Source organism: Neospora caninum, chromosome VIIa (assembly GCF_000208865.1).
Source record: "Neospora caninum Liverpool complete genome, chromosome VIIa".
NCBI classification, from domain to species: Eukaryota; Apicomplexa; class Conoidasida; order Eucoccidiorida; family Sarcocystidae; genus Neospora; species Neospora caninum.
The window spans coordinates 408,996-425,955 of NC_018393.1; the positions used below are offsets into that span (position 1 = coordinate 408,996).

The following is a 16,960-nucleotide window of genomic DNA, read 5'->3' on the forward strand; positions in this document are numbered from 1 at the left end:
GCCTCGCCTTCTCGCCCCCCGTTGTTGTCCCTTCTCTCTCAAAGTCTCGTGTGTCTTGCTCACCGGCCTGTCGCTTCCCGTCTCCTCTCCACTTGTTTCTCTGTCTCTCTTTTCTTCTCTTCCTTCTTTCCCTTCTTCTCTTTCTTGTTCTGTTCCTTCTCTTTTCTTTTCTCCATTCGTCTCTCCATGCGTCTCTTCTTTCTTCCTCTTCCCTCTTTCCTTCGTTTTCTTTTTCCTCATCTTTTCTCCGGGTTTTTTCTTCCCCTTCTCTTCTTCTCTCCTTTCTTGCCTTTGTTCCCCGACCGCTGTGTGTGAGAAGATACCTGCGGAGAATAAGCTGTCCCCGGCTCCCGCATGCTCTCGCGCCTCACGACTGGGCAAAGACGATGGCGAGACTGCACCCTGGGGACGCGCGCCGGCGCATGCAGCCTTGTTCCGTTTCGACTGCCTCCGCAACGTCCTCTCTTCCTCTTCCCGATGAACGTGGCGACACAGAGCGCGCAGAAAACCGGCCAGAGAACGAAGAAACCGACGAGAGCGGCTGCCTCATCGGCTTTCCCCGGAAATGCAGTGCCAAGGCCACCTGGCTCTTCTCGACTCTCATCGGGTAGCCTCCCTGCTGGGTCCCCCCTCCCCTTCAAACAGAGACGACACAGACAAAATAGAAAACCATGGAAAGACAAAAGCATAGGGAGAAGCATGTGGCACAGGAGATGCAGACGGGGATGTGCGAAACCGACACATAGCGAGAATACAAAAAAGAGGGGAAAGGAGGGAGCAAGAAGTCACGCGAGAGAGGAAAAGGGTGAGCGAGGCACATGTCACGGGGGGGGGGGGGAGGGGGATTGAGCAAAGACTCATGGCAGGTTCATCCTTCGTAGTGAAGTCTGTGGTTGTGGAGCAAAACAAAAGCGAACGGGAGCGGGAAATCAGAATAATATGCGACAGAGAAATAAATAGCTGAGACAGGGAAGACGGGGCGACTTAACAGACAGAAAGGCACATCGATTGACGCATGCTGCGAGAAAAGGATCCAGAGAGTACAGGTTGTTATGGCGCGCAAAAGGAAAGAACAACGTTCTGCATGCTTCCTCTCTCGAACCCTGCTTCCCCTCTATTCTTGCTCACAGCCTCTTCTTCCTCTTCTTCCTCTATCGGCGGCATCGCCTCACCTTCGAGTGGCCGTACGAAAAACAACAAATTTCTGCATATTCTGAGGTAAACAAACCATACCGATATACATATATATATATGTATATTATATGTACATGTGCGGATGTTTGTATATGGATTGCTCTGTTCGTAGATATGCCGATGGATACATAGTTACAGAAATATTCGTATATATGAATACCACTACAGGCATTAAGTATCTACACCTGGACCTGAGTCGAAGTGCAACGCTATATATGTATATATATGATCATGTATGCATTTGCCTTTACCTTCTGTGTTTTTTCGGAACTGTGTTTCGTCTCCCTCAGGGCTCCTTTTACTACTCGTTCTTTAACGACGTGATTGCTGCGCCGACCTGGCGAGCGGGTCTCGACGCTGTGCTGTAGGTTTGTCGTGATATATATAGGTATACGCGTGTATCTATCAGTGTATCGTTGTATAAATGTAGACCTATATCTGTACATATGTATATTGGCATGTGGTTAGACATGGCGAGGTTCTTTGAAAAGAACTGACCAGGGTTCTTGCCACGCTCGTCTCTCTAATTTCTGCTTGGGGAACTCGGTAAACGCGGCGCAAGTTTTTCAGTGGAGCTCCGTGCATGCGTTGCTTCTTTAGGGGTCGGTAGAGATCTCATCTCGTACGACTGCTCGCCTTCTCGATTTCTTCGTTTCGGTCTGCGCATCCGAACGCGATTTTTACCGGAACCGCAGCTGGGGTGGTTCTTCTTCGTAAAGGCCTAGGCACCGGTGTGTGCGCAACTACTGGCGACTTTGGTGTTTTCCCTTGAATGAAAAAAGGGGAGCAATGTGCTAGTTCTGTGAGGATCTGAGATGCATCACGCGAGCGCCTCAAACATGCAGGCGTCCGTTTTTTTCGCTGGTTTCGGCCGTCTGTGCCGCCGTCTTCACGTTGGTGCAGGCGAGACGAAAGGTCTGAGCATCCGGATGTGGTGAACGCTCTCCGTCGTTTTAATGTCTACCAAGGTACTCCGCATTCGGCCATAGAAAACCCAAACGCCGTTGCTGTCTTTGAGACAAATATAGGCTCCGCGCAGACGTCCCGGCAGACCTTCCTTGCCTTGTCTCCTCGCTCAATTGTGCTTTTTCTTTTCGCGCGTCTCGTCCGTCGTTCCTTGCCTTAGCAGTGTTCAGTCGTTCCTGTCGTCTTCTGGTCCCTTTTTCGCAGCTCTCTTCCCCTCTCAGCTGGTTGTTCTCCCTCAGAGTACTCTTTTTCTCTATAATAATAATCTCTCTTTTGTGCCTTCTCTTCTCTCTTTCAGTCCTGCACAGTGTCTCGAGCCTGTTTGGCGCCCTTGCTGTGTGTTCCATCTCTCTCGCCTTCCTCCCGTTCGTCTCGTTTTCTTGTCGCTACCACTTCGCGTCTCTGGGTTTGTCTTTTCCGCTCAGAGCTGCTTGCGGGGCTGCTCTACCGCGCGCTCCACGCCCTCCTCGGGGACGCATGGCTGACCGAGTACATCGCACGCACCCCCTTCAACTTTTACACTGCATGCGGTGAGAACGCGAACGGCTTCTCTCCATTTCTCTTTCCGAAAAGAGACAGCCTCTCTCCCACACGACACATTCATAGTATCTACGTGCGTTCATACGGTATACATCTCTGCGTGTCTCACACATCTCTGTATATATATTAAGCATTTCTGGGTGCCCAATACTCTACATATAAATACATTTATGGATATACGTACAGTCATCGACATCTGCGTACACACTGATATCTATTTACGGATGACGTCAATACAGCTGCAGCATGCAGTATTGCGTATGGACATATTTGATTTTAATCATCGAAATGCGTGTATTTTTTGCATGTAGTTGCCGGCGCCCTCCCCGCTCTCGCATGTCTGCACTGCCTCGTCTCTCCATCACTTCCGTTCCCGCCTTCCTCAGTCGTTTTTCCCGCGCTCCTCAGACATTTGAGCTGTCATCTCGTGTGTCGCGTGTGGACCGGTTTCTTCTTGCTTTCTTCTTGCGGCTTTTCCCTGGCTTCCTCCAGTTTTTCTGCTCCAGGCGCTCGGCGTCGCAGTGCTTGTCGGGCTCGCAGCCGTCACAGGTACTTTCCCAGTCGTTGTCGAACGTGGCAAACTGCATGGCTCTGCATTGTTTATGGCTCCAGGCACATGCCCCACACGCATATACACATATATATATATATATATATAGTCGACCTAGACATCCTCGTCGAAGGCTCGGTCTCAAGCCGCGTTACTCTCCGTAGATCACTTAACTTCAGAGATGTGTCTGGGCGCGCGTGCATATGTGTAGACCGGACACGTGTGTATGTTTGTGTATGGATAGATGCATTTGTCTAGAAGTGCTGGCATCGCCGTTGGGTCTACGGTCGTCACTTGCCTCTCTCCGTTTCCTCTGTCTGCGCCTCGTTCGATCGCCTTCCCTTTCTCGACTCTGTTTCTTCCCGGGACTTCTTCTGCCTCGCCCTCTTTCGTTTCTTTGGCGCGCCCTGTTTTTGCATCTTCCGCGAGGCTGCGCTGTCTCTGTTTCCTCGACGCTGCGTGCGTGTGTCTCTTCGTGGAATTCCAGGCGGCAGCGCATTTTGCGCCTGTGCATGCTTTGGGTTCTTCTTCGCGAATTACTACCATCGTCTCGTCGTTCGCGTTCAAGGTAGGACCGAAAGCCTCTCCACGCGTTTGTCTTCGCCTCGCGCTCTTGCCATACTTCGCCGGTTTATCTCTTTCCCCCCCTGTCCCTGCCGTGAGGCACTTCGGCTCCTCCCTCCTCGGCCTCCTCTCGGCCTGCTCGCCTTCCGCGTTGGGTGTTTTCTCTTTTGTTTCGTCCTCTCCTCCTTCGCTCTTCTTTTCGTCTTTTCGTCTTGTGCTTCTGTCTGTTTTGCATCCCGTCTCTGTTTTATCTGCCTTCTCTTCCTTCTTTCTTTTTCAAATTTTCCCCCCTGTCTTTTTCTTTGTTTCGCTGCTATATGCCTCCATGATTCCGGCCGGCGCTCTGCGGCTTTGTCTTCCTGTGCTCTCTTCGTCTCCGCTGTGTCTCGTTAACTCTTGGTTTCTCTCGTCGTCTCGTCGCTCTCTGTGTGCGCGCGATCGTCTCCTCTTTCCTTGCTTAGCTTCAGCACTTGGCTTTACACGCCCCCGCGCTGAAACGCTTTTGTGCCGTTGGCGTTCCCTGTCTCCAGCGACGCCGCTGCGGGAGAACTGGGCACTCCCTTTCCTCTGGATCAACATCGCGACGGTCGTAGTGCTTCTCCAGACGCATGCTCGCATCCAGAGGGTGATGCTGAGGCGCTGGGCAACGCGCAAAGACTCCGCCAAGCCTTCCGCGTCGGCGGTTCCGTGTCGAGACGCAAAATGTCACGCCGCCCTGCGCCAGGTGAGGCAAAGCTGCAGCGGCCGGCAGACGAGGGAGAGACAGTGAGGACGGAGGAGCGAGAGAACCGGGGAAGAAAATGAGGAGAGAGGAGATGGGGGACAGATGCGATGTACAGGACGATGGGCAAGTAGGCGAGGCACTTTGATCAAGAGCGCGCGAGGAGAAAAGGACACGCGAGAAATGATGGAGGGCTCGTGGGAAAGAAGCCCATTTGATTGCTCTTCCCTTCCCAGCAAAAAGGCTCTGTGGCAGGCTCGTGGGGGCGGAGCTGCGTGCGCGTTCAGCGCTTCGCTTCTGCGCCCGTCTCGCCTCCTCGACCTCGCTCTCTCGTTTTTGTCTTGTCCCTGCAGCGGGAGAAGAAGCTTCTCGCCCTGCTGTTCCTCTCCACTCTCCTCCTTCTCGTCTTGTGGCAGTTCGGCGTCTTCGTCATCACAACGCAGGTGACCGTCTCTTCCCAATCGCCCCTCTCGTTCCCCTCTCCTGTGCAGTCCTGCGTTGCCGCGCTCTCGCCTCCACTCTCGCGCCTCCACTCTCGTCTGGCGTCTTCCTCCCGATTCGGTTCTTCTTTCTCTGCTCGCAAGCGCGTTCTCTTTTCGTGCACGTTCTTTTTCTGGTTCCCCCCGCGCGCTGTGTCTCTTCCTGTCTCTCTTTGCTTTTCGTGCCCCCAAACTCACGGCGCATCCGGCGCCTGCTTCCTCAAGCCTTTCGGTCTCTCGCCACCCACGGCCGAGGCGAGGTCTCCACAGCCTTCTCGCGGGGGCGGGCGTCGCCTTCTTGCCTCTCGATCGGCTTCCGTGTCTCTCCTTTGTCTTTCTCGCGCGCGTGTCGTCGCAGACCTCGGCGACGTTACCAAGCTCCTCTGGTGTCTCGCAGTCTCTCTGTGTCTCTCCTTCTCTGGGGCCTCAGGTTGCAGCCTTGTTCGCAACACTGCTCGTCGGCTTCCCGGTAGAGCGGCTAATGCGGCGCGTCTTCGCCGTCCTCTGCGCAGCCTTCGTCGCCAACGTTTTCCTCCATTTCTTCCCGAGATACTTGGTATGCGACAAGCCCGCGCCGGCGCCTCCCGGGGCGACGCTCTACGTGGTTGTCTCGCGAGAAAACCAAACGCGCAATTTCGATCGAACGCGGTCTCTCTCCTATGCAGTCTACCTCGCGCGGTTCCCCGCCTATGAAACTTGCGTTTTTGCTTTGGGCCGGGCGCGCTGTGTGCGGCGGGGCGCAGCGACAGGAAACGCACACCCACACCAAGAGGACGATTCGCCTTTTTCCGTGCAGTCTCCGCGTTTTCCCATTTTGTCGGCGACGCGCGCACGAGAAGACGGCATTGTGCGCGGTGTGTGTTTGCCTTCCTAGCTTTTGTCTTTCCTACCGCACACGCTTTTCTCCGTCGTCTTTGTTCTCCTCGCCTGGCCGATTTCTCGCCTGCGAACTGCGCGGCAAAAGGAAAGCAGCGGAGGAGCGGGCGGAGCCGCTCTGCGACTCTTTCCCCAAAACGTTCAAAGAGGATTTCTCGCCGTCGTCCTGTGCTTGCTCATTCGGCTGTCTCTGGGCGGGTAAGCGAGACAGGGAGCAGAGCTCTCAGGGAGAGAAGAGAGCGGCAAACGCAGCGAATGCGCCGATGTGCAACGCCCACAGAAGATGGCGTCGAAATGCCTCAACCATTCCCGAGCGAAGAGGGCGAAAACGCAAACGCCTCTGTCTGAGAAGGAAGGGCGAAGGAAATGAAGAGCGTGCTTTTGGCTGAAACCGTAGACGCAGAGAGAAGAGAGTGCGAGATTGCGATTGGGTTTTGTCAGATTCGACAAGGATGACTCCCACGTTTTCCAACTTCTGCTCTATAAGCTCGGCCTGGCGCCCCATACCTTCGACACCAACATCTACCTCATGGGCGGAACAGTAAGGACGAGAGAACGAGTTGAGATTATCCGGTGTGGGTCTCTCTCCTGTCTGGGCTCGCAAACCTCCAACTCCGGGCATTCTCGTGGCCGAATCGTTCCTCTCTTTGTCACATATGTCTATCGTTTCGCTTCTCTCTCCTTCCTCGTTCTGCGATTTCCCCTGTTCTTCGCCTGCTGTCTGCTTTTGCTGCGTCTTTTCCCTCTCCTCCCTCGTCTCTGCGCTCTCTCTTCTTCTCTCTGAGGCGTGTTTCGCTCTCTCCGTTCCTCTCCAGGAATTCGAGTTCTTCTCCCCCTACTTCTTCAACCTTATCGCTCCGTCGCGTCTCTTCCTCTGTGCCGGCGTCGCGCTCTTCCTGTTCCTCTTGCTCGCCTCCGACCAGCTTCTCTTCTTGCACCACCTGGGTCGCCTGTCGCCCCGCCTCTACGTGAACCTCTCTGAAGAGACGCTGACTGTGGACGGTGGCGAAGAGAAAATGGAGGAAGACAACGAAGAGACAGCGAGACAGAAAGCAGTGGAAACGAGCGACCCGCCCCGAACGACTGACTCCAGGTGCGCTTTTGTCCTCTCCGGGTTCGCCGTTCAACGCCGCCGGCATTTCTGACCAGTCGTTTTTGCACTATGCATGCTCGACCTCTCGAAGTTCAAAGCAGCGTCAAAGCGGTTTCATGAGGCTTCGATGCCTCCGCGAATCAAAACCACCAAAAGACGACGGAGTTCACAAAACAGCGCGCACAGACGGCACACGGCCGAGCGACACACACAAAGGGAAGCACACCTTGTGGCGCAGATCCACAGATCGCCCTCCCGCCTTCTCCCGTGCGGCGGAGCTTTGAACGGGTCTTCGAAAATCTCTCCCCTTCTCTCCGTGACTTGGGGTTGTTTGCTGTGACTTGGGGTTGTTTGCTGTGACTTGGGGTTGTTTGCTGTGACTTGGGGTTGTTTGCTGCGGTCTCCTCCCCAGGTATCAACACACGCGTCGCTTCCCCTCGTCGGCGGGTGCGCCAGAGTTGCGACGAAGGCGGCCGGTGAGACTGGAGAAGCCAAGCGATCTGCAACGAAGCACCCACAAGCCGCGTCTGGCGTGCTTCGCACTCTACTCGCCGGCGCATGCAGACACCCTCGCATGCTAGCCTGGGCGCCACACAAACGAAATCGGCTCTACCGTTCTCTCCATGTATATGCATATATAGAGATATGAAATTTTCTCTCTCTATCGATGTATATATATATATATATATATAGATTTGTGAGTGTGTGCGTGACGGCGACAGTGTGTTCCATATATTTATGCGTGTGTGTAGATATGTAGATAGGTAGACATCTGCATATATCATGTGCATCTGCATATATATATATATATATATCTTTGTCGAGGAGTTGCTTTCTTCCTCTCCTTCCGTGAGGTAGAAAGTTGCTGTATTGCCGTTTGGTGCATGCAGGGAAAGATGGATAAACAAGACGAGGCGCCGCGGTCAGCTGTCGATGCCGTTGTCTCTGTCGCAGAGAAGCGGCGAAGAGTGGAGGGGAAACTGCGAGCTCAATTGGAAGACCAACTGGTGTCCTCGGTTTATCTTATGCCCGATCTCTTCTATCTCTCAGTCCAGGTACTTTTTTGGATTCGCCTTTCTCTCTCCCGCAGTGCGAAGAGGAAGAGCTCCATTTTGCCTGGGCCCTCAGGCTCGGCGCGTCACTCTTTCAATCCCACGAAGGCTCCTCTTTCAATTCTTCCCTCGATTCTTCGGAGAAAAATACAGTGTCGTCCTTTCTCTTCCCTCCGATCCGGGTGTCCTCTTCTCCGCAAGAATACCCCTCCCTCTCCCTTTTTCTCTCTTGTCTGTCTCTTGTCTCTCCCTGTTGCATTTCTCTTGTCTCTCCCTGTTGCATTTCTCTCGTCTCTCCCTGTTGCAGTTCTCTCTCTCTTCCTCTCTGTCTCTCTCCCGCTTTGAGACGCGAGTGTTTTTCAGCTGCTCCCTCAGACACCGCCTCCATTCTCGACCTCTCAGTCACACGGCGCTGTCTCCCGGTCTGTTTGACGGGCAAAGCATCGGTGGCTGCTGCGTCCCTCCAGTTCCGTTGTGTCTCGCCGTGTGCCGTGCGTGTCCGTTCAGACGGTCTTCTTCGTGGTTCTCATGCTCCTGATCGCGCGCCTCCGCGTTCTGTGTCTCCCCCTTCTCTGCGTCTTGGCCGCTGTCACGGTCGCCTCGCCTGCGCTCTGGAGAGCTCTTGCATGCGCCTTGGCGGCGTCCTTGAATCTGCCCACGTGAGAAGGAAGTCGCGGGGCGAGTCCAAAGCAGAGAGACGAGCTCACAGGCGGTGGACGGAGGCAGGTCCACATGCAGCGTGGAAAAAATAGCAACACACAACGGCGATCCGAGCGCGAGACAGAACAGAACCGAGGGCACAGAAGGGAGAGGGAACACGAAGACGCTCGACGAGAGGAGGGGAGACAGAGAGTGCGAGGCGTGAACCCTACAGAGGCATACATGCACCTAGGAAAAAGGTTGGACGGTTGAACCCGTACGCAGCGAGATACAAATATATGACAGAAGAGAGAAAGATGCACGAGTATGTTTATTTGTGACTGTGCATTGACCCGAATGTAGCACGTATATATCTATATGTATATGTATTTTTGTATTTGTTTATGCGTGAGCGCGATCCCAGGGTGTCTCTGTAGAGGTAGGTGCATGCGAGTATGTTTCGCCCTGCGCGCGTAGGTGTCGATTCGTCTTTTCAGGAGAGTTCCTGTTTGGTGTCTGTCTTTTTTCAGCGTCGCGTCGCTGGGCAGCAGACTGACAGGCGGCCTCCGCTGTCGTTCGCGCGTCGCCTTCCTCGTGCATGCGCTTCTGTTCACCTGTGCCGCCGCGCTCCCCTTCTGCCTCAAGCTTCCCGTTGAAGAAATGATCGGCGTTGACCCTGCGACCGAGAACGCGGCTAACCCGAGCAGGCTTTCTCTCATCGACTGGCTGTGAGCGAGATCTCTGCTTTCTGCCTCGTCTCCTTTTCCGCTCTTCCCCGCACGCCTCCTCTCAGGCCTTGTGCCCCGAGTTCTCTGCCTCGTGCGTTTCAGAAAAACCAATCTGCCGCCGGACGCCGCGATCATCGGAGACATGCCTGCGTCGGCGACGCTCCGCGCAGCCACCAAGCTGCGGCTCGTCATTCACCCGCAGTTCGAGCAGACAGAGATGAGGAAACGCGTAGGGCAAAAGGGGACAAGAAGGGGAAGGCGGCGAGACCTCGCGCCGCCGGGAGAGACAGAGATGTACACACCTGGACCGGGTGACGCGGCTCCTCAGTGTGTGTCCCTCTCGACTGTGCCTGGCGTTTCTGTTCGGCCTCCCTGCTTTCACGATTCTTCTCTGAGTTACCGCACGGTTTGCGATTCGCGTCTTCTCCTCCAAAGAGAGGAACGCACGACGAGTAGGAGGGGCTAGAAACGGCGACACAGCGGGAACTGGTCCTTCTCTTGCTCTCTCTCGCACGTCTCTAATTTCCTCTCATTCTGTCGCGTTCGGATTTTGCCAATTCGCTCTCGGGCGCTCTCTGAGCGACTGCGAAATTTCCTCTCTCTCTGGGGGGTTCTTCTCTTTCCTTTTTTTCGGTTTCGTCTCTTGCCGCGGCGCTCGCGGGTTCTGTTTCCCACCTCGTTTGAGTGTTCATTTTCACCGCGATTTCGTCTCACTCTCACCTCTTTGCCCCGAGTGGTTCTGTCGATGTTCGCGTCCCAGGTGCAATTTCTCTACGGCGCCTCGGCGTGTCCCCCAGAGAAGCTGTACGCAGCGATGATGCAACGCGTGTACAAAACGGACTATCTCCTCATCAGCAACTTTCGGTGTGCAGGTGGGTTGGAGTCGACGCACGCACTCACAGAGGCTGTCGCCTTTCGATTCTTTTCAGGCACGCAGTCGCCTTCACGAGGGAGTCTCTTCCGTTCTCCACTTTCCGACTCCCTATGTCTCCGGGGGTCCAGCGTGTTGTCACCAGAAACTGAAGGCAGTCCATGGCGAAGTTTCGCCAGTAAAATCCCCCGCCCTTGCCCCCGTGGTCTAGACCGGCTTTTGCGCAAGTCGCTTCACCCCGAGATGGGACGCCCTTTGCGCTCCTCTTGCCTGGGGCTGGATTTCTCCTTGCCTCTGGAGCGTCACGTTTTTCCAGCCCGCCGGTACTTTTGCGTGTTGTCGCTCTGCGCCTCTCTCTATCGGCTTTTCCGGCGCGTTAGTCTGTCCCTCCGCGTCGCCAGCGTCTCTCCTGGCGGCCTTGGCGCGCTCCGATGCTTCACCGCTCTTTTTTTGGTTTTTTCTTCCAGCCCCAAGCGCTGTCGCCGCTTCCTTCACACTGACCATCTTGCGTGCCTGTGCCATTCTCTGCGCCGCTCTGGATCGGCTTCTGCAGCCCCGAAGGAGAAAAAAATCAGCGTCTTCAGCGTCGCAGATCTCGTCGAAGAGAAGAGTTTCACTTGCCCCAAGGCCGTCGCGTCGCTCGCGCGCTTCTGTTTCAAGTCGCAGCTCAGCTCTTCCGCGTTTGACCTCGTCTACCGCAACGGCATGTACGCCGTGCTCAAAGTGAAGGGTGCGCAAGAAGCCGAGCAGCCGAAGAAGAAAGGACAGCGCGACGCAGCCGAAGAAGCCGGAGGGGAACGGACAGCTCAGCGCGACCGGCGAGAAGAAGAAAGGGAACTCAAGGAGACCTTGAGGAGTCTAGACGTACAGACCAAAAATGAGGCGTATCTGTCTTTTGACTGGAAGACCAAGGTACCGCAGAACAACCGCCCTTGCCAAAGAGAGGAGCGTTCTACTTTCTGTCTCCTCCTTTCCTTCTTAACTGTCTCTCTCTCTGCTTTCGTGATCTGGTCCTGAATCTTGGTAAAAACGCCCTCTTCTTCGTCACCTCTTTCTCTCTTTCTGGGTCCAGGGGGTTTGTCCCTAATGTGTCCTGCGGTCTCCTGCATCATCGGTGAGGCTTTCTGTCGGTTTCTGGGAATTCGGATTCTGTGTGTGCCTCGTTCCTATGTGTGGTCTGCTCAGCGACTTCGTTTCTAGTCTAGACCCCGCGAGCGTCCGTTCCTTCTCCATGTGTTGTTTTTCTGCGCACCGCTATCTCCCCCCCTCCACGTCTAAGCTGATCCGGGTTCTCCTCGCGTGTGAGTCCGTCGTGATCTTTTTCTTTCTTTTTCTCGCCCCATGGAGTTGCTTTCTTCGATGCCACCTCAAAATCTCTTGTCCGATTGCTTGGCCTATGTCCGGCCTTTCTCTGCTTTCTTCTTCCCGGTCCGCTCGTCTCTCGTTTCTCTCTCCTTCTCACCTCTGTTGTTTTTCTCCCTCGCATTTCCCCTTGATTAGCTCTCCACGCTCGAGACATTCGATCCATGGATTAAACGCTGCATCCGGTAAGTTCCGAAGCGCGCGGCATATCCAGAGGCCTTCTCGTCTCTCTCCACGCGTCAGGTCCGCCCCATGCAAGTGTCTAGGCTTATACCCATAAGCAGATCACTAGGTATAGAGGGAACATAGATAGACGGAAACGCAAGCAGACAGACGCATGCACAGATTGGTGTATATCATGTACAGTGCGCGTGTGTGCGGCTCATTGCTTGCACGATGAAGGTGCGTATACATGTATCTATAGTGGCCCAAACAGAATCGCATGCAGTAGTGATCTCTCTTGCTTTGGGTAAATGTACTGTCATCCGCACTCATATATATATATATATTTGGAGTCGCATCCGCTGTGTCTAGGAGGCTTTGTGTATTTCCCCCGTGTTTGGTTTCTCAGAGACGACGAGAGATGCGGTCGAAGCATGCAGGAATTCGCTCAAGAGTTGGCGGATATGTACGGCCTCCAGCTGGTAGGCTTCTTTTTCCTTTTGTCCCTCATTCGCTCTCTCTCCCGCTGTCCTTCCCTTTTCTTTCCCCTTTCTTTCCTCTTCTCGTCCGCGTGTCCGTCCTTTTCCCTGCTCCATCCCTCGCCTTTCGCTGCATCCTTCTCTTTCTCTTCTCTTTCTTTTTTTTCGCAGACGAGCCGGCTCCTCCAGGAAAAAGCGATTTCCCTTTTCCCCAGCGACTCCGACGTCCTGTTCGGTCACGGCGTGTTCCTCGACTTTGACATGAACAACCGGAACGACGCGACCGCCTACTATGAGGTGAGAACGCAGTCGGAGGTGCCCGAAATGCCGAGTGTCTTCAGATTTTCCGGTCGCTTGACGCCCCTCTGAGGCTGGGCTCGGGGAGAGGAAAATCGGCCTCCTCTCTGAGCGCACAGCCCTTCTCGTTCGGTTTCCTCTCCAGCAACTGGGCACGAAGAAGTCTTTCATCTGTCGAAGCTCACGTGGGCCTTCTTCTGTTTCCTGCCCAGCGAGGCGCGGACAAGGATCCGCTGAGCGTCGCCAAGACCGTGCAGTTTTTGCTCTTCCTCGACCAAGCCATCGGCAGGAGCCGCGCGGTGGCAGACGTCGACCGTCTGCTCCGTCTCGAACGAGTCTTGGAGGAGAAAACAAATCAGCAACTTCTGGACGACGCAGCCAGTCTCTGCAAAGCCGCGCTCCTTCTCAAGCAGTTGGTGGACACCCAAGTCGAAGCAGGTCAGAGACAGCGTAAAGCGCCGCGAGACGCTCGAATGTAAACGTAGATCGAAGCAACGGAGAAGCCACGGCGCGCGACCGAAACAGAGACAACTCTAAGGACGCAGTTGCAAAGAAGTTGGAGGGATGCGCAAACCCTGTCGGTGTCGAGCACCGACAGGGGGGGACGCGGCAGGCGATGAACATCCTGTGCGATGTTGACACAGATGCGTGCCTATGTGTACACGCATGCACACGTAAACTGTATACGCATGTGTATCTGCGCGATACCTGGGAAGAGCGACGAGGACACATGAGAGCCTCACTTTTTGTGTGCCCGCTACATATGCGGTGGGTTGCTTTCTCCAGGGGCCATGAGGGATACGCCGAATGTCATCCGAGAGGAGATGCGCGTGATGCGGCGTCTGTGGGAGAAGAGCAAGGTAAGAAGTACCTTTTCTAACGGATACCCATTCGTACGTTTTTTCACGCTCCAGCCGTCGGCTTTCGTACAAGTTTTTGGCTGTGCCTTTCTCTGAGCTTTCTCTCCTCTTCGGTGCGCTGCACTTTCGGTGTGCTTCTTCCCACGAGTCCATCTTTTGATGCCTCGGTTTCCTCTCTTGTCTCTGACGGTCTGCTCGCCTCTTGCTCTTTGCCCGAGTTGCGTTCTGTCGATTCCAGACGCTCTCCTGTCTCCATGTTGACACTGGCTTGCTTCCTCACTCTCTTTTCCGCTGGTGGACGAGTCCGTTTCCCTTCTTTGCGTCAAGTGGCCTTTTCACTTCCCTTCCGTCTCTCTCTCTCAGGAGCTGAACATCCAGAACGAGTGCGTCGTTGAGGCCTGGGCGTACTTTGAGAAGACGCGACTCACCCTCGCTCGCCGAATTCAACACTTTTTCCTTGGGGAAAGCGTTTTTCTCTCTCGTCTAGTTCACGCCCTCGCTCTCGCAGCGCGTGTCCTCTCTCTTTTCTAACCTCACTCTGTTTTTCTAGCCCGCTGGGGCTCTCTTGTGCTTCACCCTCTCGCTCTCTCTCTGCTCTCTTTTCGCTGACGCGCTGAATTCTGTCTGGCGGAAAAAAAGGTAGTTCGGGGGCGTCTTTTGCTCGTGGTGGACTCTTGCGTGGGGAGAGACCTGACCAGCTGAGTTCGCGAGGATTCGCAGCTTCTCTACGCCGCTTACTGAGCTACGGTGTCAGAGCGGCGCTGAAAGAGTCGCCGATGCGTCTGAGCGGCGCTGAAAGAGTCGCCGATGCGTCTGAGCGCTGCATCTTTCCGAAACTTTTTTCGGTGGAGTTGTCTTCTTTGCCGCATTCGTCGCGCGTCGTGCGCACGACACCGAAAACGAAGCTCTTCTCGCTGACGTGGTTTTTCTGCAATTTCTGAAGCGGTCCAAGGTGAACGGCTTGACTTTCTTCCTCACCGAGGGGTGGAGGTGAAGCCGCACTGAGTGTGCAGCGGTCTTCGGCATAATCAACGCACTGCTTTTGAATTTCCGACCTCGCTCTCAAGGCGAGCGTCAGGAACCCGCGATTCTCGCGTGGTGATTACTTTTTCTCAGCATCATTTTGCTTCGCTTTTCCACTACCGGCTTCCTCCAGTGTCGCCTTCACTCTCTCGTTCTCTGGAAGTCTGAATGTCCAGTGAGGTCAGGGATTCATAGAAACATGAGTTCCGTCTGCACAACCCAATACCATGTTTTCTTTCCAAGCGACGAGGAGGAAAGTAGACGCCCTTTCATCTTCATCCCGTTCTTCCGGACGCCAGTCAGTTCTTTTCCCGGCGTCTCCGCGTGTCCAGCAAGAGGAGCCCCGAGGCTCAATCTACTAGCCGGAGCCTTCGCGCCTTTCATTCTCTTTTCTTCTACGAGAGAAACGTTGTTAACGAGAGCCGAGATACCCCCCCCCCCCACACTCCCTCTTTTTGGTGAGGCAGCACAGCCGACACTACGCGAAAAAAAAGCGGATTGGCATCTGCCTGTACCACCACAACACGCATATACATGTTTCTCTTCATTTATTTCTAGATCTGGATGCCACCTCATTTTGTCTCACATGAAAAAGCCTCATCACTTCTCGCTTGTGCGGGGGACAGTCTCCGACACTTTCTCTGGTTAATGAATTCTGCCCGGTCTCTCGGTATTCGGTATATCTCGTTTTCCAAAGAAACAACGGAGAAGCGAACACAAAGGTGGTCACCGCTTTGTCCTCTCTACTTTCGCAGTTTTTCTCTCTTGCTTCATCTCTCTGTCTTCTGTATGTATCACTGGTTCCTTCGCTATTTCCGCCGTTCATTCCTGTCCTTCTCTGAATCCCTCGCTGTCTCTCCCAATCCCCTTCCGAGCCGATTCGCACGTGCCAACCTTCGTTTCGCCAGCAGATTTTGTGTGGAGACGCTCGAGGGTTCGACGGGAGTTTTCCGCTTTCAAAAAGTGTGTTGTGCGAGATACTCTCCCTCGCCGAACTCCGTGACGCGCCTTTGTGGGAACACCATCGCCGACAAAAATCGTTCCAGGCGCATTCGAGGCACAGGCGCGTCGTGTAGTTGGCCCAGTTTGGCGGAGTGTGTACCGCTCTGCGGCGGAAAAAAAACGCGAAAACCTTCGGTCTGTCTCTCTTGCAACTCTCCAGTGCGCCTCGCAAAAATCCGCGTCGCTCGCGCCTCCTGGCCACGCTGGCGTGCGAGCGTTGTCGAGTGGTCGGGCGCCCGCTGACTAGCCCGTTGTTCATACTTTTCCGGAAAAGTGGAAAAGGGTGCCTTCTCGGCGATCCACGTTTTTACGCGTTCGCCAACTTGTGTGTGCTTGCGAGGAAAAACTGGCCATTCGGTTTCCCTCCGAAAATCTCGAGCGGGAGAAACGCCGAGGGAGAGATACACCCGCGTGTCTTGCCTGAGCACCGCGGCCATCGCCCTGACTCGTCTTCCACAGAACTTTCTCTGGCTGTGCAGGCCTCCGCCGTTTGAAATCCAAAGTGGAAGAAACGCGCAGGTTTTTGCGCAGAATCCGTCCACAGACCGCCGAGAGAACCGTGTTTCTCTCGCCGCACCGTGGAGGGCTAAGCGCGCTAGCGTGCCCTGGCAGAAATCGCGCTTTGGGCAGGTGGGCTGTCTCTCTGCCGTCGAGTTACCAAAGAGACGCTCAGCACGGAAGACAAAACACGTAGAGAACTTTGGTTCTCTCGAATCGCGCAGCTTCCAAGCGAGGTCGAGCGGCTCAGACCGGAGGCTCGGGTCCCCCCCCCCCCCCCCGTCGATCAGCTTCTCTCGGCAGGTCTTCGAAGAGAACACGGGACCGAAAGATCGCGAGAGAACACAAATTCGGCGCGGGCGGCGAAATGGGAAGAAGAGGCTCTCTTCGTCGCGCCGCGTGTGACACCGTATATCATGTATCGGCGCTCGAAGGCACGACGAAGGCAAACCTAGATGTGTGCCTTTCTCTGCTTTTTCTTGAGGTTTTCTCGATCTTTTCGCTTTTGTCTCTGAAATTGCGTTCTCGAAGCCGTTGTCTAACATCTAGTGCCTCGCCGGCTGCGGCCCGCGGTTCGATTCCGGCATCTTCTCAGCGGCTGTCTCTTCTCGTCGGTCCGAAACACACACACACACACTCGCAAGAAGCTTGTCTCGCGCCTCCACAATGCTGTGTGCTGCCGATTTTCGGTGGAAGTGATGCGCGGCCTCTTTCTCTTCAGCGCCGCGGTTTCAACAGTGGGCAGGCGGCCTGAATTCGGCGCTCCCCTTTCGTCTTCTGACACGTCCGTTCTCCTTCTGCGCGGATCGCCTCTCACCGATCTGTTGTTTTTCTCATCTGCCGCGCACCTGCGCGTGTGTCTCTGCACAGCCGCACTGCGGGGTTTGCGCGTTTCCCCTTAAAGCTCTGCGGCTGGCTGTTTCTCGCGGCAGGCTGTTTCTCGCGGCCTGCGCTCTCGTGGAAGTTTCCGTTCTTTCGCCTTCTCTCATCTCCGCTCACTACCG

The 16,960-nt window shown here is 54.9% G+C and overlaps 1 protein-coding gene across 1 annotated transcript; it reads left to right on the plus strand.

The window, feature by feature from the left end:
• Positions 1 to 422: 422 nt before the first annotated feature.
• On the plus strand, positions 423 to 13,964 carry NCLIV_019750 (conserved hypothetical protein; the record flags this gene model as incomplete). The annotated part of the gene is made up of 26 exons (XM_003882169.1): positions 423 to 607; positions 1,131 to 1,218; positions 1,485 to 1,558; positions 2,098 to 2,162; positions 2,586 to 2,690; positions 3,193 to 3,249; positions 3,738 to 3,818; positions 4,345 to 4,538; positions 4,889 to 4,978; positions 5,445 to 5,570; positions 5,889 to 6,088; positions 6,332 to 6,431; positions 6,706 to 6,983; positions 7,396 to 7,459; positions 7,874 to 8,038; positions 8,543 to 8,694; positions 9,205 to 9,402; positions 9,505 to 9,631; positions 10,163 to 10,278; positions 10,741 to 11,185; positions 11,774 to 11,820; positions 12,207 to 12,279; positions 12,448 to 12,573; positions 12,786 to 13,011; positions 13,360 to 13,433; positions 13,797 to 13,964. The coding sequence occupies 26 exons, from the start codon at positions 423 to 425 to the stop codon at positions 13,962 to 13,964; spliced, it is 3,624 nt and encodes a 1,207-aa protein (XP_003882218.1).
• Between the last annotated feature and the right edge of the window lie 2,996 nt (positions 13,965 to 16,960).